The sequence below is a fragment of the Bombyx mandarina genome, chromosome 13 (assembly GCF_030267445.1).
Source record: "Bombyx mandarina strain Sakado chromosome 13, ASM3026744v2".
NCBI classification, from domain to species: domain Eukaryota; kingdom Metazoa; phylum Arthropoda; class Insecta; order Lepidoptera; family Bombycidae; genus Bombyx; species Bombyx mandarina.
The window spans coordinates 16721348-16746806 of record NC_143220.1 but is presented as its reverse complement, the minus strand read 5'-3'; the positions used below and the strand labels follow the sequence as shown (position 1 = coordinate 16746806).

The following is a 25459-nucleotide window of genomic DNA, read 5'->3' as shown; positions in this document are numbered from 1 at the left end:
ACGCTCGCTATAAAATTTAACCACATTTTACAGAACCCTTATCTGCAAACTTAGATTAAAAGAGAAGTTTGTTCGGGAAGTTTGTTTTCTTCCCAACAAAGGTTAAAAAATCAAGCGGTTTGCATAACAAAATCACCTTTTCTCTCCTTCAAATATTCTTGTCTCAAATAAAATTCAGCTAATAAGAAAAAAGTTATCTTAACCGTAATTAAAACCGCTTTTACGGTTTAGTCTCGCTTCTAATGTTAAATTGGCTAGTTTAATACAAAATAATTTACAGTTATCAGTTGGTGGTTATTGTGGTTGGTGGTAATTTACAGTTATCAGTTATCTATTGTGAGTCCGCACGGGTAGGTACCACCACCCTGCCTATTTCTGCCGTGAAGCAGTAATGCGTTTCGGTTTGAAGTGTGGGGCAGCCGTTGTAACTATACTGAGACCTTAGAACTTATAACTCAAGGTGGGTGGCGCATTTACGTTGTGGATGTCTATGGACTCCAGTAACCACTTAACACCAGGTCGGCTGTGAGTTCGTCCACCCATCTAAGCAAAAAAAAAAAAAAAAAACAGTTTTCGTGATCACGCACGATCTACAAAAACTGTCTACGACTGACCACAAAAACTGTAAAGTATTCAAAACGTCAGAAATAATAAAATGAAAATAATAAACGTGAAACTAAGCCGTTAATATAATTTTAATGATGTCTCCGACTCGCAAAACTTGAAGAAAATAAAGAAGAAAATACTAGAACGTAACTTTGACTGTGATAAGTATATTTTTATTACTCCAGTTATTTAGATACTTACAACGCAGTAATGAAGTGAAACGAAGTCATAAAAATACATAAAACACAACTGTGATGTTAACAATAATAGCCGTCTGCCCTTTGTCACCTTCTAATGTAAAGTCATAAAAGTTATATTCTACCGACGAATGACGAAGAAAACTCCAATATTTTTAATATTATAATGCCTTGACTACATGGCAGATTTAATCTGATTTACTAAATAAGTGTTTAGAAACTCTTGAGAAACGCGTTTATATTTTCTATATTTCTCTTGATAATTAGGTAATCCAAGAACGTGCTAAATTTAGCTTTTATGGTTAATTAACATTGGTATAACGTTCAGAGAAAAAAAAACAACATTGATGCGTGCTCAATAGCTCATGATGCATCTTAGCCTTGCACTTGTTTCTTGACCTTTGTACCGAAGTCTTAATGCCCTTTGATGCAAAGGTTAAGAAACCACCTCTTCTTACCTTCAGATAAATAAAGACGATCAGGTTCCGCATTCTGTTCGCAAGGTCGATGACGCAAAGTGACGTGCAAAGATGGCCCTCTCGGAGGAACTTCGGGAGGAGCCGGCTCAGGAGGTGACTCGCATTCACGCTCACCCTGACCCCCAGAGCTTGAGGTACCTGTATTAAATTGAACACGTAATTTAAATGTTTTACGTCCCTAGAAAATTTACTGGTGGTAGGACCTCTTGTGAGTACTCGCAGGTAGGTACCACCACCCTGCCTATTTCTGCCGTGAAGCAGTAATGCGTTTCGGTTTGAAAGGCGGGGCAGCCGTTGTAACTATACTTGAGACCCACTTATATCTCAAGGTGGGTGGCGCATTTACGTTGTAGATGTCTATGGGCTCCAGTAACCACTTAACACTAGATGGGCTATGAGTTCGTCCACCCATCTAAGCAATAAATAAAAAAAAACATAAATACTATAGTGACTTATTTTACCATTTTTAATCATCAATTCTACTTTGTTGCTTTCAATGAAGTTTGTGGTTTAAAATTATTTAAAATTAATATTTGAATTGAAAATTACTTAAGTTTGTAATAAAATGTTTCAAATTAATTTATATATTTTTAATAGTATTGAAATCTTATGATAATGCGTTCCCATATTTTAAACAAAATATGTGTGTGTATTCTATGTATAATAATTATAAAAAAAACGTCTAAAGTATACCGCTGTCGACCTTAGATTGGCTGATAAACCAAATAATCAAACCATTAGAGCTTTTCTTAGAGTTTCCGAGAAATAGAGAATGTAAAGGATATAGGTATTGAAAAAATCTCTGAAGCGTGCGAGCAATGAGCAGAACGATACAAAGTTCGTTTTATTCGAAAAAATATCTAAATATTGTGTACAAAGATCACAAACAGGGTTCATCACATTTAATATAATTCCTTCATTGTCTATGGTATTTAGGCATGTGGCAAACACGTGCGTCAGTGAAACTATGCGAAGCATCCTTATCAAAGGCATGCACCCACCTCCGTATTAAGCTTCTAACCGATGTACCTACCAACTGAATGCGGTGCTACAATAACTAAACTAGGATCCTTAGAATATGTGTAATGCCTTATTTCATACCTTACATTGCTGAACAGTACTATATTATTGATATTAGGCATTCCATCGTGCCGTGTTTAATAGCTACAATTAATTAACATTCTTCACTGCTTTAAGTGAAACCCATGCAAATTGCAGATTAGCTCTTAATCCAATTTCGTATTTTTTTATTGGAGACTTAAACATAACATTGTTTTAAAACGAACATAAATCACATTAAGCATGTTTCAGTTACGTATATTAATGCTGAGATTATAATCGCTACTATGAACTACGTTTTTTTTTATAATTTCTATCAATGTACATAGTATTTATTCCAACATCATCCGCGGTTATTGTCGTACCGCGGGTGACACCGTGGGGCAAAGCTAGTCTAAAAAAGTAGCCTAAGTTACTCCTTATATGATCAGCTACCAATCAGTGAAAGTCCCGTCAAATTCGGTTCAGCCGTTCCAGAGATTAGCCGAAACAAACAGACAGACAGGAAAAAATTGTAAAAAATGTTATTTTCGTGTAAATACCGTATATATATTCATATGCATGTAGTAAAAAGCGGTTATTTCAACATTACAAACAGACATTCCAATTTTATTTATATGTATAGATTAGTAAACTTACTTGTTCGTTAGTAATAGCTAACATTTTCTCAAATCAAATCCAACATGAAGCTACAACTACAGTGACGTACTCGACGAATACTCACTCAAATGATACATATTATTTATATAAAAATGATTTCTTAGGCTCACCATTATTGAGGCAAAGACGATTGTTCCGAATGTTATTTTCTTGAACGAAGTCATCTCCGCGTCGACGGCGAGACAGGGTGCCACCGCCAACATCCCCACTAAATATTTCCTCACCTACACAAAACAGTTTAACATTATTTGTAACCGTAGTAAAGCATTCGTGGTAGGCTAAATTTCAGAAATTATCACTTAATTAAATTAGAATATCAAATCAGTAATTTTTGGAACGGAGTTCCTTTTCGTAGCGGCTTGAGTAGCTAGACCCGATAAAAGTGTAACAATAGCGATAAAAACGACACAGACACAGTCACAGTCACAGACAGAAAACTGACGTTTTCTTGCAGTGATTTTTTAGGCATCCGAATTTTCCTATTCACCTAGGAAATTGGAACATTTTACTACTAAGTCAGCTTGCCGTCTCTATCGAAAATATTTTTATTTTATTTTATTGCCCTTGTAGGCAGACTATCATACGACCCACCTGATAGTGAGTGGTTATCGTCGCCCATCGACTTGAGCAATGCCACAGGCAGAGCCAAGTCGCTGCTTACCATGAATATTATTTATAATAAATAAATAAAAATGTGATATATTTTTCTTACTAATATTCCAGAAGTTCTCTGTATGTTTTAGTCACACATTACTTAATACAACACACAAAAAATATATACCAAAAAGAACTCGAACTCCATTCGCGTGTCCATGTCTTATGGACACCCGAATGTCTCTCTTTTTTTATTCCAGGACAATTAACGAAACGTATTCTAGCACCGAGCCCACTATTAATGATTGTGTACATCAAACAACCCAATCAAGGTCAATTTGACTTTTTTATTAGCTTGCCAACCAAAGTAGACACCACAACATCGGATGTGACTTTAAACACGAAATTGGGCTTTCAATTTTGTAACAGTGAAGGCTGTCCCAATATTTTCTTGAACTGACTGTACTTATGTAATTAAACAATGTCTAAAAGCAAATATGTTATGAATTTTTAGGCTTTCAAGTCGTAATGTAGGCCTCTACCAAATTGCTCCTAAATCTAGCAATGTACATGCATGCTGCAGATTTTGTAAGAATTGTGTTAATTGAATATGATAACATAATTTTATTCATATAACCTTTAGAGTTCCTGTTTCTTCTATAATAACGTCGATTAGTGCTCTCTAACGGGAATGGTGATGCTTGTCTTTGAGGACTGCTGACGTAGCGAGGAGGATTGTCGCCCGCTTCCGAGCCGTAGATTCGTCTTTGCTCATCTGTTAAAATCACAAAATTTTATTTCAGTAATGAAAACAAAACATGACATAACATCATAAACTAATTTGCAACTGCTATAACAGGGAGAACGGTGTTGAGATTAATTGGTGATAGATTTATTTGATGTGACGTGTTTTTTTCAGAGACGGTAATATAAGTGATATTTGTATAGAAAATAATTGAATTTGGAACGTTAACTTTTTAAATAAAAGCGGAATGGAAATTACGTAGATCTTCGAAACGATATGGAAATTCGTAAACCCTTTCTAAAATTCTTTTTTAAAAACATTCAAAATTTGAAATTCGTGAAAAGTATGAAAGTTATGACAAAGTGAATTATTCATTTTGTCTGTATTTTCATACTATTCGTTGATAAAGGTAAGGTTGGTAAAGGTAAATGCAATGTAACGTAAATTATTTTTATTTCAACGTTCTTAAAATATCTATACTATGACCAAAACCTTTTTTTCAATCCACGTTTTTACTAATATGCAATATCCATCAAGCGATGAATCAATTTATAGATTCTTATATAGATTCTAGCTTATATAGCGCAAAAAAATATATTCGCATACTGTGGTTATAAAGCCATTCACCTGGATCATCCGATAGTTTAAAATATAAAACTAGAAAACAATTAGCTAGTTTCTTATAACTCTGTCCTATTCGTGCAAAGTTTACAAAGGCACCTTGCATACTCCTCAGTGAACGAGGTAAAGAGTAATAATTTCCAAAGCTTAACACAAATAGGTCAATATAAAAGTTAAGGGCGGAAAGTTCTGAATTTATGAGGCGGTTTGTTTAGGTAGGTAATTCTAAACAATAACAAACAAAATGTTTACAGAGGCTGTAGGCCTGTGGATGCGAGGCAAGAAGCCGCGGGCGCCTTCTGCCTCGAACGTGTGTAAACGAAACTGACTCACATAAAATGTATTTATATTGTACGTTACAAACCTCATTAATGATGAAATATTGTGTTTGATTTCAGAATTTCACTCCGATAAAATTATAAACCTCTTTTCGTATAGGAATTCCGTATTGTTCGATGACAACAAAGTATTACCACAGAATAATGAGGTATGTTCAATGACAAATTTTCTAAGAAATGAATTTTACAATAACAAAATCGGAAAATCGTATAATAATCTGTAAAACATTCAACTCTATTGCACTGGCTGTGATATCACAATATAACCGTGTAATATTAATAAAACATTATAGTCTTAATATTTTAAGCACGACTGGTGGTAAGGCGCCTTGTGATCCCACACAGATAGGTACTACTACTCGTATATACTACGCGTATTTCTGTCGTGAAGCAGTACTGCATATCGGTTTGCAAAGTAGGGCAACCGTTGTACTATAACACAGAAACTTGTTTTCAAGCTGAATGGCGGTATTGGCTCCGGTAACCATTTAAAACCTAATAGGCCGTGATCTCAAAAATAATAATAATTACAAAAGCGATTAGCACGTTAAAGTGTAAGAATTATTAAAAAAACAAAACCTGGTAGAGCTTATCATCCAATTAGGTAATCAATTTATAGCAAATTGATTGATATTCTAGTGAAATACAGAGTTCGGCCACATACCTAACGGTACAAGTAAATGTTCATGTGACCACTAAGGGACTCAGTTACCAGTTTTTTTTAATATTGCATAGGTGGATGGACGGGCTCACAGCCCACCTGGTTTTAAGTGGTTACCGGAGCCCATAGACATCTACAACGTAAATGCCGCCACCCACCTTGAGCTATGAGTTCTAAGGTCTCAGTATAGTTACAACGGCTGCCCCACCCTTCAAACCGAAACGCATTACTGCTTCACGGCAGAAATAGGCATGGTGGTGGTACCTACCCGTGTGGTCTCACAAGAATTCCTACCGTCACTTGATAGCTTACCACTAGGTTAAGTTGTCTGCTTAACTATAGTACCCAAAAAAACTAATCATATTTATTATATCAGTATTTCTTTTACTAAATGAGTATAATTTATGTGACATTTTTTACGGCTTCAAGAGTATGGGCATTACCGCGCCGTACACACTCCTTGGACCGAGATATACGTACATATACGAATGTACCATGCAGTCTTGACAAGGGGTGTCATATATGAAGACTAAAATAAAAAGGTAAAAATATTGAATAAGACTAATAATTCTGATTACGATAAAAATGTCGACCGTTCCGACCGAAGGTATGGTTGAATGGCAAATGAATTATTAAAATCAGTATCGTATTGTTTAATGAAATTCAACACAAATTGAATTTCAAAGGTTGCAATTTTAATTGAGTTTGAGAATTTTCTGAACCAAAATCAGATATTTAATTTCTGAGAGCTCTTCACAGTAAATCGAACGATACAGAAATTCTACTTAATACTTTAATTGTGAGTTCGATTAAAATACAGTCCTCCTCTTAGTCGCATTCCCGAAATTACAATAATAAAGTCGATAGTGTTACTTTTAAAACATCACGTTGCTCTCAAATATTAAAATCTTCAATGGCAGTTATAGTGGCAGGTTTACTGGTGGTAGGACCTCTCTGTGAGTCCGCACGGGTAGGTACCACCATCCTGCCTGTTTATGCCGTGAAGTGGTAAAGCGTTTCGGTTTGAAGGGTGGGGCAGCCGTTGTAACTATACTGATAGCTTAGAACTCATATCTCAAGGTGGGTAGCGGCTTTTACGTTGTAGATGTCTACGGGCACCGGAAACCACTCAACATCAGGTGGGCCGTGAGCTCGTCCACCCATATAAGGGATAAAAAAATAATTTCTTTTTGTTATTTTATTAATCAGTAATCGTGATTGCATACTGTAAGCTTGTATTCTAAAAATGTTACACAAGATGGACTACTATAATGTTAAAGTTACAATTATCATGCAAAAGTAATTTAATATGGAAAAGGCGGCATTGTTTGTTCGTGTTGTTATAGGCCTTCGCCCGTCTTTTGTACGATTGAGTTGTAACTTAGTACAGTTGTTGTTGGCACTTCAAAGAAGGTTTCTGGCATTTAACATCAACATAGTCTACGTGGTGGGCGAGAATTTACAACAAATCTGTTTATTTTGCACAATATTTCGCTATATACACCCTTACTTTTGATTTCCATTCTGTCTTTCTGCACAGAATTTTATCAGCCGTAGTTAAGTAGATTATCGATAAGTTTTAATTCAGAGATACAAAATTTAATAGTTTTCAAAGAAAAACTAAACTAGAAATCTGGTAAATCCGCTCGGAACCGTAAACCTTCAGACCTATTTCAAACAAGGAGCAATAAATTCACAAATAGGATAATATTGTCTTGTTATTAGCAATTCTGGTTCGGTTTATGAAATACAATTTGCAAATGGCCACTTATTTATCCAGGTACGGGGTGCGGTTGAAGTTGGCAGACAATAAAATATGGCCGAATGAATAGCAAGCTCGATGCTTTATGAAATACGTTGTTTATTTATTCCATATTTACTTACTATTAGAACCTAGTACAAAATTTGATAATTGAATTAAAACTTGTAATTTTCATATTTAACTTTTGAAAATTACATAAGAAAGTTAATTTAAAGAAAACAAAACGAAAAAAAATGTAGGTACTAAAAATGTCCCAAAATGTAAGTGAATCTAAATCTGGACGTATAAATGATTTTGGTCGAATTTCTATCGTTGAACTAGAACTAAAAAAGTGTGCCTCGAGCTATAAAAAAAAATCTATTAACTTAGATTACATACGTATGGGAATAGATGTCTAAAACACCCTCAGCTGATATTCGACCTTAAGGTCAAAGAAATAAAGTTCAAGTAATTTGTGCAAACGTTTTCGTAGAATCAACACGACGCCTCCCCCAGTAAACAACTGAAGATTGAATATGAAAATTTAATCGACTAATTTAATCGAAGAGAGGTATCATACAGCTGTCTTCGCGTGAGATATGATAATACCTTAATAACGCTGGCGAAGTTATTAACTATGAATTTGAGTTTAGAATATATAATATTTGACCTACAACGTTTTGAAGGAATTATGGCGGGAAGACATTTCTGACTGAAATTGACTTTTTTTCTTCTTTGATTCTCGTTATCCGAAACAACATAATCAAATGTTAAAAGTCTTTACCCTATAATGAATTTAATGTATTATTTCTACCCGAGCCGAAAACATACTTCAGAGGGTGTCCGAAAAAAATCGAAGTAAAACAAAATACAATACAATTTTGTCACGATGTCTAGCACTCATTAGCAAGGCTTTAAACTTTGACAAGTTAAGTTGCATTTATATGCCATGTGGTCGCAGTTTGTCGTCGCCCTCAATGGAATTTGCATTTTTCTGTCTTTTGTCTCCAGCCTTTACAAATGCAGCTGTATTTCTGACCAAGATAAAACGAAGATTTGACTGAAACTAGATGAGCGGGAACTATTTGAAAATTTAAAAAATGATTGAGCTTGAAGATTTCACGTGAAAATAGCCCGTCTGCCTTTTAATTCGAAGATACCGATTTTCGAGCCTTACCTCAGTTTTTGCCTCCTTATCCATTATTATCAATAGTTTCACTTAATTTCCTTTAATCCTTCCTCTAATCTCTATCTTAAATATTGGTGGTGAGATTTATGACACCATACACCTAATAGGTTTAGCGCTGATATTCAAATTAATTTAGGTTTGGCCTCGAATCCGTTTTGAAATTTTGGAATTCTTGGAGTCGATATTTGAATCAGTGTCAGTATCGAATTGGAAAAGTGATAGATAAAACCATATAGGTTTCTAAAATCTTGGAAATTCTCAAACGAGTAAAGAGGTATTCCACGCCTTTTTTTTTTCGGGCCGGGGGCAGAACCTCCTACGAGGTCCCCGCGCCCAGGGGACGCGCAATGTAATAATAATAATAAATACATTTATTTACTCCACAATACATATACAAATAGCTTTTCAATTTATATGACATAAAAATTCTAATTCTAAGCAATATTACAATATACTAGAGGTCCCGCAGTAGTCGAAATTCGACTATAATTAATTGGAATTGTAAGTTTGTACACTATTATGATAGTATTTTATACTTCTATAGTCACAAATTTCGCCAAGACTACACTATAAAAAATATTAACAAAGACAACCAATATTTAATCTATTCTCAATTTGACAACAGACGTCAAGAACAAAAGTTTGACAATAAATAGTATGCATGCGTGTGTGCGTCAAATACATGGTATGTAGTGTGTGTAACGTTTTCTTTATTGATTTGATGTATCTTTTATACATTATTATAAAAAAATATTAACATTGTGCACTTATTCTCTGTATTCTCTATAAGTGTGGAAAATTTCATACTCCTCCGTCCGCGCAATTTTCGTAAAAAGGGATACAAAGTTTTTGCTTCACGTACTAATATAATATTATACTGACACAGTAGAAATACCTACCCAGTGGTCTCGCAAGACGCCATACCATCAATAATAACCTTTGCTTTACGAAGCACAGGACTTGCCTCGCCTGGATTATTGTTCCAATCTCTGGGCTGGATTTCCCAAATACTAGCTACTATGATTTGATTTTCTGGGTCTACGGAAGGAGTTTGGTTCTCTCTGTGCTTTGTGTCGTATATTCCATGAGTTCTGAGGATTTGTTTAAGATGATCCTTTTTACCGTCGCACCGCTCGCCACAGAAACAGAATCCAATCAAACTATCTGAGAGCAATGTGTTCATCCATAGTGCATTTCCAGATATTTCTTTGAATGAACTTCCTTCCATGGTTTTTTTATTTTTTTTTTTTTTTATTGCTTTGATGTGTGGACGAGCTCACAGCCCACCTGGTGTTAAGTGGTTACTGGAGCCCATAGACATCTACAACGTAAATGCGCCACCCACCTTGAGATATAAGTTGTAAGGTCTCAGTATAGTTACAACGGCTGCCCCACCCTTCAAACCGAAACGCATTACTGCTTCACGGCAGAAATAGACAGGGCGGTGGTACCTACCCGCGCGGACTCACAACAGGTCCTACCACCAGTAATTACGCAAATTATAATTTTGCGGGTTTCACTTTTATTACACGATGTTATTCCTTCACCGTGGAAGTCAATCGTGAACATTTGTTGAGTACGTATTTCATTAGAAAAATTGGTACCCGCCTGCGGGATTCGAACACTGGTGCATCGCGCTCAACGCGAATGCACCGGACGTCTTATCCGTTAGACCACGACGACTTCAAAAAGGTGGTGTTTGCCGAGAGCCATGGTAGGTACTTCTTCAAACAAGGTTTCATGAGAGTTCTTATGAGTAGGTAGAGCAGGCTCAGCTGTGTCCTTGGCATTGCTGATGTCCATGAGCAATGGTAACTCTTTATCATCCGGCTGATATCAAATATAATCAATTTTATATAATTACGCGACCGCTAGTAATAACATATACGATTTGTTGTGGTGATGGACATCATAAATTGACATAAATCATCCAATTACCAACTAAAAACAGTATGTAACGAAATTAAAAATGTATTAAAACTCCTTCACGAACGAAACAAAACAGCCTAGAATAATAAACTTTCACCTCCTGCACGTAGCAACAATGCGAATTAACAACCACTAACAGTTGTTTGCAGAAGAGGGAGTTCTGCTTTACTTAAATTATACAACTTAAACATAAAGCTGAAATAACAGAGGAATATATATCGCTCATAGCTCTTTGTAATCACAGCAATATGTATGTGTTCACAAGAAATGAATTAAACAGGAACAGGCTTTCCTTGAAAATTGTAGATTGAAAGATGTACAAAGATAATTCAAGCGGCATCTCAAACCGGTAATCTATTTACGAACACATAAACCATATGCTTAAATAAATAGCTAAAATCTTTTCCTTTTAAGTCGGATTCCCTTCGAATTCGAACGGGTCCTTAAAGCTGGTTAAAATATTTGTTGAATAATAGCCCTCTACAGGGAAAAATAATAGATTCCTTTACTGTTGCGATGAAAATGACCTGAATTAAATTTTCACATTCAATCGTCGGTTGTTTGCCCGAGAGAGCGATCGCAGCCAGTCCCTCCCCACCCGCATCCGTACCTCCTCCCGACTGTCTGCTGTTTCTCATCATACCTATATTTGTTTTCGGTTTAATATCTGTCTGCATTATTTATTATTGATGGAAGCGAATAGTTTTTCTCGTGACCCACAACTGTTTGAGTATTTTTTTTTATATCATGAAGTTTCGTTCAATTTACGTTCACCTTATCTAGAATATTGGTAATTTTGTTGTAGATTAAATATACCTTGACTTATTATGTATCTGTTTTTCTAGTTTATTGTCAATTAAGACTGCTATCAAAGCTCTTAAAAGTAAGAAATATCATCTAAGTCTGTCCACTGTCCAATGCTGAACATAGGCCTCTCCAAGTGATCTCCAGTGCGGCCGGTCCGTTGCCACCTGCATCTAAAGTGACCCAGCGGTTCTTACCAGGTCGCCGAAAATAAAAAGAAATATGCATTGTGTAATATTTTTGGTAAAGCGTACTGCATGCCGGCACAAGCAAGTACTTTCTTTTATGCTGTTTCTGCTGTGTTTGAAGCAAGGCACAGCTACCTCACTATTCAATTGAGACTTCGACCTCATACCTCAAGGCGAGTGGCGGCATTTACGTTGTTGATGTATATGGGCTCCAGTTAACACTTAACATCAAGTGGGCTGTGAGAACCTCCACCCAACTAAGCAAGAAAAAAACCTACACTTATATCGTTTGGGTACCATCAACTGTTTTCCTGTGTACTGATTATAATATTGGACATCACCTTTCCCTCATAAAATTAGCACTATTTTATAGGAACAATCTTTCCATACACGAGTTTATTGAAGAATAAAAGTTTCTTCGTATTTCCCATCCCACCGTGTCTTACAATTCCGATGGTATTTCATTCGGTTATATGGCAAGGACAAGTGCCTAATGGTAAACTAATTAAAATACGTATGGGAGATTTTAATCTGTAAATTACGCAAAGTAAACCTTAATGACCCATGTGCTCGATTTCGAGACAAACAAAAGCATAAATCTTAGAACAGCGTTAATTTACAAACTAAACATCGTCATCAAAGTCAGATAAAACGCTAGATCGCACAAAAACCACTTACAGCTATTTCCCTGGGATTTCGTGATAGCAACACTTAATTTACAAGCTCCATTTAATTTGAACTATTTGGAGGTTCAGGCTGGAATTTAAATATCTGCAGATAAGGAGCTCACGCGAATACTGCCAGCCACAGCGACGGAGCGTCGGTAAACTTACACCCTAAGAATTAATGTGGAACACGGATAATTCTTTGCTTATAACTTATTAGAGATTGGATTTGAAGGCAAGGTTTGATATCGATAATTTTCATAATAAACATTTAAATTTTTTTGTTTAAATAATCTTTATTTTACAAAAAAAATACACGAAAACAAATGCGCAGAAAATGGTTTGTGCGAGTTTAACACATACAAGAGTATTTTAAATTAATGTAAAGAGTGTGTATATACTCACATAATTACGTTGTAAAATATAATACAAATAAACTTGAAACATAAATATGCACAAATTAAATTAAATATTTGAGCAAATTACACAGTCAGAAAGAGATGCTTGATTTGCCTTCTAAATTGGTTGCAATGCAAAAAAATAAATTGGCAACAATTTTAAATAATATAACTTCTTAAAACTAAAATTAACATAAGAGCAAAATGAGGAAACGCGATTTTTGTTTTTGGTAACGATGAGATATTTGGATTTTTCCTGTTTTTAGTTTTTTTTGTGTACAGTGGGTGCTTGTCGTTTCTCATATTTTTATTGGAGCTTTCGAACAGAGCAAAGTGCTGAGATTAGACACCGGCCCCATCAATTACACGTAATCCGAGGCACGTGCGTGGCGCTCATCACAAACCTATGGGGATTATTGAAATTCTCTCTATCTACATATTTACTCTTTATTTTCACATGGGTACCGTATTGTTGTTATTTATCAGTCCTTTATATTCAGAACAACGCTCATTTATTTGTATGTACATACATAATTTAAAAAAATCTTCAGAGCTAAATAGTTAAGAAACGATAACAAACTTACAGAAATGTTTAAGAAATAACAAAATATTTTTGTAGCAGTGGTTTTATTTTTAAATGACATTGGCTCTAAAATCACCGGTTTCTATTTTATTCTAATACTTTATTTTCTTATTTATATTAGTTAGAGTATCAGGAACAGGTCAGAGAACTAATTTCAATTGATTTCAACGTGACGTCATAGCGGCGTAAAGGATACGACGCCTGGTGTTAAGCGAGGCGACTACATCGGTGTTCTTAACAGATGTTCACGAAAGACTTTCAGGATTATGAAATAAAAGCATGTTTAAAAAATTAACCACCCCCTCCTCCTCCTCCCTAATTTCTAATACATACGCATAATAACTAGTGACTGGGCGTGTTGTAAGCACACACTTGTATTTTTTTTATTGCTTAGATGCGTGGACGAGCTCACAGCCCACCTGGTGTTAAGTGGTTACTGGAGCCCATGGACATCTACAACGTAAATGCCCCACCCATCTTGAGATACAAGTTCTAAGGTCTCAGTATAGTTACAACGGCTGCCTCACCCTCAAACCGAAACGCATTACTGCTTCACGGCAAAAATAGGTAGGGTGGTGGTACCCATCCGCGCGGACTCACAAGAGGTCCTACCAGTAATTACGCAAATTATAATTTTGCGGGTTTGATTTTTATTACACAGATATATCATTTAATTAAGTGGACATAAGTCACTTTCAACGAATCATGATGAAGCTATTAGAAATTATGAAGAAACTTTGCTCTTCGTTCCAAATAAAAGAGCGCATGTCTTCTTAGATCGTGAGTGGATTTAGATCCGACATTTTTGACGCTTGTGAACATCAAGGACCCAAGCTGCCTCACGTAAATTACCGAAGATAACAGAGGGAAGTTAATTTTAAAGTTTGTTAGTACACAGAATAAATTTTCTCTGAAAATTCACTCCAAAGACATCCATCCAATAGGTGTAAAAAGGTACAATTTGTCCCATTTCGACATTCCCCTAGAAGCACACGTGGATTAGTATTTTCGGTGAAGTTATAACACTGTGATGTTAATAGTTATGTACATACGAACACCAGTGCATCGCGCAACACGAATGCACCGGACATCTTATCCGTTAGGCCATGACGACTTCAAAAATAAGTACTACTATGCCGTCTTTTTCTAGGGCACAGCAGAGATTTACTCTAGTTCGAAGGATATAGAACCGTTTATAATAAAATTGAGGATTTGACCTCATGTCTCAAAGCGATACTGGCAATCACAATGCGGATGCGGAATCTGCGGACTCTAAGCTGATGATAACTCTTTCACCTATCAAAACAATAAAGAAATGAAACTTATTTATTTATTTATTTATTTATGTACACACAGAAAACAAGACACAGTACAGAGTAATAGGAAAATTATGTACAAAGGCACTGCTTATTTCTTTGAGAAATCTCTTCCAGCAGACCTGCGAGAGGATAATGAGAATAATAATAAAAAGTGATAAGTGTGTGTAGAACAAATAACACATAACTAAAATAACAAATACAACATGAGAATTATAGCACATACACATAGCAAATATTATAAGTAACACAGTAACACTCGTATATGCGAAGAGTATAGAACCATGATCATTCGGTTGATGAGAGATAAAATTGTTTGACCTTGAAACTTCTAGGATTAGACCTTATCCGTTTTAAAAATTTGACTACACAAATATTAACTGAGTGCGACGAGGGATATGAATTTTTTTCCGAACCAAGCACTACCAAAAATTTGTGGTTGTTGTCGTATGCTTAAAATTCAAAACGGCAAAACAAAAATCATTCGTTTAATTACTAAACCTTTCAAGGAATACTTTAAAACACATACAGCGGTTCGTATATAGAAGTCATTAATAAAATGAACATCGGGTCTCTCAAATAAAACATAATTTGAACGTTAATGACCCGATAAAGTTACTTACCTGTTACTGCCACGCTTGCGGTTTCACGAAGTCAAATGCGAGCACTCTGGTAAAGAGGGTAAATGAGGTTGTCTATGGTGCCCTCCCGTGACCTCCCAATGAACAAAACGACAAAGAGAAGTACGGCAACATTTACAGAGAAAATGGCCGTAGGGCACCGGACCGACCCTCTACCCTTTGTTTTCTTATAGAACGATGCCGCACCGCTCGCACCGAACTTTGAGACCTTCTGCAAAATACATTGCGGCTTTGTCTATATTATTAATGCGAATTCCAAAACATGTTTAATAACTTTCCAGCGCTATAGAGTACGTTCAAATAATTTCCGGAAACATAACAATTAACAAGTAAATAATTTGTAGGTATTCCTCACTTTGTTTAAACAGTTTCATGGCATGCTTGCTAAATGAAATTATCTATATATTAATACGTAAAGCAAAAACTTTGTATCCCTTTTTACGAAAATCGCGCGGACGGAGGAGTATGAAATTTTCCACACTTATAGAGAATATAGAGAGGAAGTGCACAATGCTAATATTTTTTTAAAATAATGCATAAAAGACACATTAAATCAATAAAGAAAACATTACACACACTACACACCATGTATTTGACGCACACACGCATGCATACTATTTATTGTCAAACTTTTGTTCTTGACGTCTGTTGTCAAATTGAGAATAGAATATGGTTTGTCTTTGTTAATATTTTTTATAGTATAGTCTTGGCGAAATTTGTGATTATAGAAGTATAAAATACAATCATAATAGTGTACAAACTTACAATTCCAATTAATTATAGTCGAATTTCGACTACTGCGGGACCTCTAGTTAATAAAATGATTTAAACAAGATGCAGTGACGGCGGAATGATTAACAAATAATCGCCGAGCGGACGTGACGCTGTGTGCTCACCGCTGGAATTTCTAAATCTTCATAAGATAATGGATTGCTCTGCAAAAGAAAGAACCTCTCCGCCTCGGAACTTCGTTGAATTCTTGACTCGTAATTAATAAAATTACTTTTTGGAAGCTTTCCTCGACTTCAAAGAATTTTAGCATAAAAGAAAAAGTTAAGTAGATGAATTATTTTTGAATGATAAAGGGAATAATTCTGGATATTTATACACTTAGAATCTTTGTTATGTTAAAGGTATTTTTATTGAATTAATCTGACATTTTTTTAAGAAAACGTCTCCCAAATTTAGAGCATAGTAATATCGTTTCTATTGTAGTTTCCACCCGGTTCATTTCCACTAACAAAATGTACTAAAACACAAAGCTTTTAACAAAGCAAACACCTAACAATTTCTCGTCTGTTCATACGAAAAGCTACATCTAAAGTCAAAATCAATAGATTTGTAAAATTTTCTCGGTGCATTTCTAGTTGATAATGTAAGAACTTGCATTGGAGCCGATCTTAGTGATTACTGCCGATCGTGAACCAAGCTAAGCTGCTACATACCCTTGAGAACTCTTTTCAAATCTCGTTTAAAAGATCATGTCATAGCGCTCTGGATACTAAATTTAAATCCTAACTTAGGACTGTGGAACATTGCTTATACATATACTCGTACATCGCTTGTTTAAGGCATCTTTCACGTCAGCATATTCTTTGATCTCTACAATGTGAAATTAGTTTTAATTTACAATCTAACGTTATATAATCAAACCCGCAAAATTATAACTAGCGTAATTACTGGTGGTAGGACCTCTTGTGAGTCCGTGCGGGTAGGTACCACCGCCCTGCCTATTTCTGCCGTGAAGCAGTAATGCGTTTCGGTCTAAAGGGTAGGGCAGCCGTTGTAGCTAAACTGAGACCTTAGAACTTATATCTCAAGGTGGGTGGCGCATTTACGTTGTAGATGTCTATGGGCTCCAGTAACCACTTAACACCAGGTGGGCTGTGAGCTCGTCCATCCATCTAAGTAATAAAAAAAGAAATATATATATATAATAATATAATATGTGTTTTTAATGTCGTGAATTTCATTAGAGCTCTCTAAATATTGTCTAAATGTAATATTTAAAATAGAACAAATACTCATTTATTTGGATAAGTTATTCGCAGTCGCTTTGATCGAATTATCCAAACTCGTATTGAAAAGATTTATTTCTAAATGAAAAATAAGGCTTATCCTTGAAACATTTTTCGTCTAAGACATTAATAAAACAAATTACAATAGATGAAATGTAATTATCGAATACCTACTAAATTCGATTATAAACTTGGAATTGAATATTAGCTTTGTAAACTTTTGATCTACGATTGGTATGAATAACAGGACAAGTGGTAGGATATAGCTTTTCACGAATATTCTAATAAACTTGATGAGTATCTTTGAGGTAGAAGTTGGATGGTATTCATCCAGCGGCAAAGAGTTCGATAGCTTATATGAATGAGTCAATATTTACAAACTTTAATTATATTATTACTATCAAGGGACAAAAATATTATATTTTACTAGCGACCCGCCCTCGCTTCGCTTCGGAAACTGTAATTTATTATTGATTTCTCCACTATTTAATGGATGTTATTATACATACAAACCTTCCTCTTCAATCACTCTATCTATTAAAAAAAACCGCATCAAAGTCCGTTGCGTAGTTTTAAAGATTTAAGCATACACATAGGGACAGACAGATATAGGGACAGAGAAAGCGACTTTGTTTTATACTATGTAGAGATTTAAAGGGGAGCTTTATGACTTATCTTTTGAATTGCTTCCACTATGGACATCTTCTGTTTAATAAAATGTTTCGAATGTTTCAGTTTAATAATAATCAGTGCACGGAACGTGGCGTACGCGACGTTCAATAAATTTAACTATTTCCTACCTTCAGCCAAAGTCACGAGAAGCACGACCTGGATTCAATACTATCCACTAAATATGTTTTCACTGATTACTAGTCAGTAACAAATTTATTTAATTCAAATTATTATTCTGAACATTGAAATAACAGTGTATAGTAAATACAATTTTCAATAAAAGAAAATCATAATATTAAATTGTTGAGTGGAAAGTTTATTGCATTCATAGTAGTAATCCAGTAGGCACAAGGTTGACTTATCTACATTTACGGCTTCGATATCAACCCGCATGTTCGTTAGTGACAGTTTTATTGCCTATTAAGGCAAATTTACATACAAATATTTTATAAACAATGAAAACTAAAGAATAAATTATTTATAAAGTCAAATTAAATGCTGTTCATTGCATTGGCAAGTGCATCACTCTAGAACGACTGGGAACAGTTTTTGGGAGTTCTTTTAATGTACGTTTTTTGATTATCCAAATGCTTAATAAAAAATCTGAAAATTTACAAAACTATTATATAACAAATAAATTTATTTAAATATAATCAGAGCTACAGTATAACAACATCACAACATAACAACAACAAAATAGTCGTTATGGGCACGATATTTGGAAGTGTTTGAAAAAATACTATGTAGTGAAGAAGTTAGTTAATTAAACTAAGTTGTAAATTTCATATGTGAATATAGCCTAAAGGTTGTCGCTCACACAGCACCACAACTACTGGTGATTTAATTTGTGAAGCCACATGAATGACTGTTTGATGAGGGTTGGCGCTAATTATAATTAGATTTGAACACGCCTCTCGTCGGCTACAAACTATTACTTACTTGAATTTATTGGTAATAAATAATAATAATAATAAAAACATGATGACTGTGGTTTTAGTGAGTAAAAAGCACATCCGGCTTAACATTATTTCACAAAAAGGTATACAACATCTTTTTTTAGAAATGCTAATTTTTTAACTAGAATAAATGGAAAGAAAACTATAATAATATAATAGAAGCTTAAAGGTAACTCAGCTATATGTGATTAGTAAAAGTAATGAAAAAAATCTAATATAAAAACGTGATTCTCGCAAAGAAACTACTGTTATTAATGAATAGAAAAGTAAAAGCATGCAAATTACACAAATTTATCGCTGTGTATTTAACGCAAAAACTAAAAAAGCTTATCATTGTTGACTTCATTTTTTTAATATTAATATAACCTGTCAAGTTGATCCTGTCAACCCTGCCCATATTTATGGTTAACTTCCGTTGCTCAGACACGACTCACTAAAATGTCAATAATGTTAGCAAAGCGTGCCTCTCTCATATACCAACCTTTACAAAACCACCTGTCACGGTGAATACATTTATCATAATTCTATCGAATTTCGTCTCAACCAAAGTTTACAAAACATCTACGAAATTCCGCGGTCCTATTTTTCATGACACGTCGTTTTCTAGGTCTGACGCTCAGTGCTCACTAAAGCTTCACCAATTTATGTATAAGATTTAAGGAAATTAATTCATCTCTCGTCCCGCAATGACCAGACTCTAACTTAGAAAGGTTTTTTTCATGCGCGCTTACAACACAGACGTCGGCGTACTTCGCTTAATTGAATAAACCTGCTTATAATTCAGGGAAGGCAATATCAGGTGCCTCCCTTCGCTTTTGAAAACAATAACCGAGGAACACGGGGCGGAACCTTTATACAAAAGAGTCACTCAATGAAGTTGCACGCCTAAGAATTTCCATGCAATAACGGGCCGTATCCTATGAAGATTCTTATGGAACGCCACCGGAGATATTGCTTACTTACTGGGCTTGCCTCTAATAATACCAGCAATATCGTTTGTGGAAAGAAAAATACAAAATAAATGAAAGTTGCTGGCTTCGCCATAGATTCCCTCGTACTTATCTACTCCTGTTTGTTGGGTTCATTACTTTCAATGCAACGCTCTTGTAGAAGTAAGAGAACTCCATTTACGATTTAATTTGATTTATTTTATTATATAGCTAACACCCCAACCAAATATATTTTACAGTGCCTTTCTTTTGTTCACTGTCTAAGAACTTGTGTGGTTGTTTTAATTTTAAAACTATATTCTTTTTTTTACCATCTCTTAGCGCACGACAAAATATAATAATAACAGGATTTAAGCTGTGACTTTTAAGTCATCTCTTAAAATATGTGAATTGTTTCTAAATACAACGTTTGTTTCACTAGATAAAACATTTCCTTTTAAAAAGATTTCTTTGGATTCTTTCTTTGAAGGAAAGCTTTTTTTTTCCTACGTAAGCTGAGAGCCTTGAGAGGCTATATCAGCGTAGCCTTGACTAGTAGGTGAGCTCACGGGCTCAAACCTGGCGACGTTGCTAACACAAACCCTAGCAAGAGCCGTGCTTCGCAGAATCTACCACCGGATTGGAAACGCGACCCGCTGAGAAGATCCGGCGAAAAACTCAGTGGGCTGTGTCTGAGGGTTAATTTACTCGACGAGCCCTTCGTCGCAAGCGACGGGTTCGACGAGAACAATACTCAGTGCTTGAGGTACCTAAATGCACCGTTAGTGGATCGGGAGGATCCGAAATGACGTGTTTGGGGCGACGTCGACTGCTTTCCATTCTGTCCGCAGGATCGGGAATGTAGCTACCGGCGGCCACGATGAAAGGGTTCTCATGTCGTGCCGCTTTATCGAAGTGGGAAGGAAAGCATGATCGCATTTTACTACGAATACTATATTAAGAGTAAGAAGTTTTTTTCTGTCATTGATTCTGTCTAAAACAGTGTATTTAATGTATGTCTTATATCAATGGCCTGATACAGAAACATACATACGTCTAATAGCAAGCGGAGTTTCATAAATTGCACTTGGCTTCATGCCTACTTTGTGTAATGCTATAATGGTAATTCGGTTCATTTTACCACCCACATCATTTTAGTATCACAATAATATTAACAAAGATCGGTACGAAATTGATAAAACAATAAATTTTCATATGAAAATGACATATTCTAAATTGAAAGGTAATGTAATGTTATTGGTATTTTTTATTGTAACCGTATTTTTTTTTTTTTTTTTTATTGCCCTTGTAGGCAGACGAGCATACGGCCCACCTGATGGTGAGTGGTTACCGTTGCCCATGGACTTCAGCAATGCCAGGGGCAGAACCAAGCCGCTGCCTACCGCTAAATTTATGGATACACTGTGTATACAATGTACCTAAAAAGTAGGTTCCCGTCGGTAATTGAGTGTGCTTTACATATAACAACTTTTCATTGTATTTCGACCCACGAGCTCACTTGTTTGTTGTTAAGTGGTTAGCGATGCTCATAGTCTCCTTGAGAAAGTTAAAATTCCGAATATCGCAACAGTCATTATCCTGCCCTTCAAATAAGAACATACAAACGCTTCGTGCTAGAAATATGGCATCCTTCCATATAAACGTTCATGGACATCTTTTAAATCTGTTTTTACCAAGAAAAACTGACTCGGCGGTGCAGTAGTTAGTAGGGTCGTGTGTTCGAGTTTCATATCGGGTAAACATTGTGTGATGAACAGGTTTGTTTGTTCTTTGACTGTGTGCTTATTATGTCTATAATCTTAGTGCTTATTACGAAGTCGTTGTGGCCTAAAGGATCAGACGTCCGGTGCATTCGTATCCAGCGATGCAACGGTGTTCGAATCCCGCTGCAAGTACCAATTTTTCTAATGAAATACGTACTTAACAAATGTTCACGATTGATTTCCACGGTGAAGGAATAACATCGTGTAGTAAAAATCAAACCCGCAAAATTATAATATGTAATGCGTTTCGATCTGAAGGGCGGGGCAGCCGTTATATTGTAAAAGCTGAGACTTAGAACTCATGTCTCAAGCTGGGCAGTGGAACTTACGTTGTAGATGTCTATGGGCGCATATGTACATAACTATTAACATCACAGTGTTATAACTTCACCGAAAATACTCACCCACGTGTTCTTCTAGGAGAATGTCGAAATGGGACAAATTGTACCTTTTTACACCTATTGGATGTATGTCCTTGGAGTGCATTTTCAGAGAAAATTTATTCTTTGTACTAACAAACTTTAAAATTACCTTCCCTCTGCTATCTTCGGTAATTTACTCTTTTATTTGGAATGAAGAGCATAGTTTCTTCATAATTTCTAATAGCTTCATCATGACCCGTTGAAGTGACTTATGTCCACTTAATTAAATGATATATCTGTCGTACTTACACAACGAAATAATCAATAAAAAACATACCGCAAATCGCCCATTAAAATACCCCAGAATTCACATGATGAAAACATGAAAACATCTGAAATATCCGAATCGCTTCTGTGTATTGAAAATTCCAATGGATTGATGCTAAAAATACTCAACAATGTAGCTGTTATCAATAGCATTCAACATGAAACATAAACATAAAGAGAAGGGCACTTAAGCTGATTTTAATGATAATTATAGGTATATTTTACTTTATCATTCACAGTTGACACATGGCATGTCCCGATTTTTTACGACTTTAACGTTAATAAATAACTAAGATATCGTTAGAGGAAACTAAAAACAAGATAACGATACAAAGTAGTTCATCCAAAGTATACTTTAGAAATAATATCTCAAACAATAACTTGACTATGGAGTTTCGGCTTTAGAATACATTCCATTATTTTGGGAAGTGAAATATATTCAAAATTCTATCTCTTTCATACTCGTCTCTCTCGTAATATTCGTACTAAAAAGATATTACATGAATATAGTGATTAAAGACCCTTGTCCGAGTTAATGTCTTTGTTACAGAAATATTACCTACAGGATTTGAGTGTTCTTCTTTCGTATGTCTACACAAATAAAGGCATTAAGATAAGATGCCACTTCTCCAATCAGACTGTCTATTAACATTTCCAATATCCTTTTAGAAAAATTAATAAACGTTTGAAAGTGAATGAAAAAGATCCCTCAACAAAACAAACAAAAGCCTACGTAAGAGACAGAAATAAAAGGATGAACTGAACAAGGGGCCGTGGTCGGAGGATAAAACGGATGCGTCTAATAGAGCTACTTAGAAACGGTTCACAGGACGAAAGATAACGCTATTGTTGTTATAATATGGAGTGAGGCAAAGAAAACTAAGCGAGCAATATCTGTGGCGCAATAACACGAGCCTTTATGATAATATTGCCTCGTTGAATGCTAGATATACTTTGTGCATGCCGAGAAAATACAAAACTCTACTCGAATGTAAGTGGAATGCATTTAATGAAAATCATTTGTTTGCTTAATCACACATCCTACGACTGTGTATGTATGGATTTGCTGTTTGAACAAATTCGTGTTTACGCAAAAAAAAATGTGACATGTGATTTTTCAGATAAATTTTGGCACATTTTCAATTTATCCTTAACGAGACACATTAACGTATATTTTGGAAAACAAATTTCATTTATTACTACAAATCTTCATGTAAAATTTTCCCAAATTTATAGTGAAAGTAAATGTTTAATAAAATATTTTCCTAATGCATATTTATGGGGTTAACGAAAAGCAATCCTGAATCCCGTGAAATTATGCATTCTCTATGAGTTCATCAAGGCACAGACGGCCAAAGCTACGTAGGGATTGCGTGTAAAGTTTGCCTCACCGCAGGGTGCTCCCCCATCAATTGGTCCCCCCTCCCCTTACATACCCCTCCTCAGAGTGCCACTAATGATGCCACTTGTTAAGACACAATGTGGACCTTCGACCATGTCACTCGGCAAATAACTTTGTCGCCAATACCGCTACGCCGTAGAGCGTAGAGCTACATCTACGACAAATCGTTTTAAAGGCGAAGGTTTATTTCTGTTAATACTTGCATTTTCATATTGAACTTTTCTTTCTATAACTACAGTATGCTAATTGTTTTCAATAATCATGTGCTTATAAAATGAAATACATTTTGTGATCATACGATTTTATAAGCGCTTTTAAAACTAAAGCATTTGAATAATACGACCAAACGGTAATTCAAGATTTATAGTTAATACACGATTGAAATTAGTACTAGATTTGCTTAAACCTAATGCTTTTTTTTATTACTTAGATGGGTGGACGAGCTCACACCCCACCTGGTGTTAAGTGGTTACTGAAGCCCATAGACATCTACAATATACTACATACGCAGAGATAGACGTGTTTTATTTATTTATTTTTTATCGCCCTTGTAGGCAGACGAGCATACGGCCCACCTGATGGTGAGTGGTTACCATCGCCCATGGACTACAGCAATGCCAGGGGCAGAGCCAAGCCGCTGCCTACAAAATGTAAAAAGGCCTAAAGATTTTTTTTTGTAATGTTGTTTCTATATAGACTATTTACCGTCAAACTGTTGCGTGGCCTGTGCTAAAAGCGAAGCGAAGACTCTGTCTGCGAGCGGCGGCGGCTGCGGCGGGCGGTCCTCGTCACTACTGCTGTAGCGGTCACCGCCCCACTCGAGCGACCGCTGGCGCCGCACGCCGCACGAGCTTGGCACTCCGCCCGATAAACCGCTCAGTGAGCCAGTCTTCGTGCGTCGCCCTGGCCGCTCCATTGTTGTGCTCATGCCATTATGTTAGCACATCTGTAACAAACAGATCACAATTTTGTTGTAACATCGGATTTTTGGAAGTCGTCGTGGCCTAAAGGATAGGACGTCCGGCGCATTCGTATATAGCGATGCAACGGTGTTCGAATCCCGCAGGCGGGTACCAATTTTTCTAATTAAATACGTACTTAACAAATGTTCACGATTGACTTCCACGGTGAAGGAATAACATCGTGTAATAAAAATCAAACCCGCAAAATTATAATTTGCGTAATTACTGGTGGTAGGACCTCTTGTGAGTCCGCGCGGATGGGTACCACCACCCTACCTATTTCTGCCGTGAAGCAGTAATGCGTTTCGGTTTGTAGGGTGGGGCAGCCGTTGTAACTATACTTGAGACCTTAGAACTTATATCTCAAAGTGGGTGGCGCATTTACGTTGTGGATGTCTATGGGCTCCAGTAACCACTTAACCAGGTGGGCTGTGAGCTCGTCTACCCATCTAAGCAATAAAAAATAAAAACATATTTTGAAATATTTTCTATGATCACTACACACAATTTTCCGTTATAAAACCTAAATATAATTTTTCTCAAGTACTATTTTCCGAATTGTAAAATTTTCCATAAACTTTATAACCTTTATTCTCATATTTCCTGTTTCGTATTATAAAAACAATTTTCATG

The 25459-nt window shown here is 35.7% G+C and overlaps 1 protein-coding gene across 2 annotated transcripts in view; it reads right to left on the bottom strand.

The window, feature by feature from the left end:
• Window positions 1-1202: 1202 nt before the first annotated feature.
• The window catches only part of LOC114245269 (uncharacterized), a 113196-nt gene continuing 88939 nt past the window's right edge, over window positions 1203-25459 (bottom strand). For both annotated transcript variants that reach the window (XM_028177374.2, XM_089732434.1), the window contains 4 exons: window positions 24570-24810; window positions 4233-4370; window positions 3112-3225; window positions 1203-1420 (listed from right to left, as the gene is read on the bottom strand). In XM_028177374.2, coding sequence (XP_028033175.2) covers window positions 1218-1420; window positions 3112-3225; window positions 4233-4370; window positions 24570-24792 — 678 coding nt within the window. In that variant the 5' untranslated portion in view covers window positions 24793-24810 and the 3' untranslated portion in view covers window positions 1203-1217. The remainder of the gene's footprint in view (window positions 1421-3111; window positions 3226-4232; window positions 4371-24569; window positions 24811-25459) is intronic.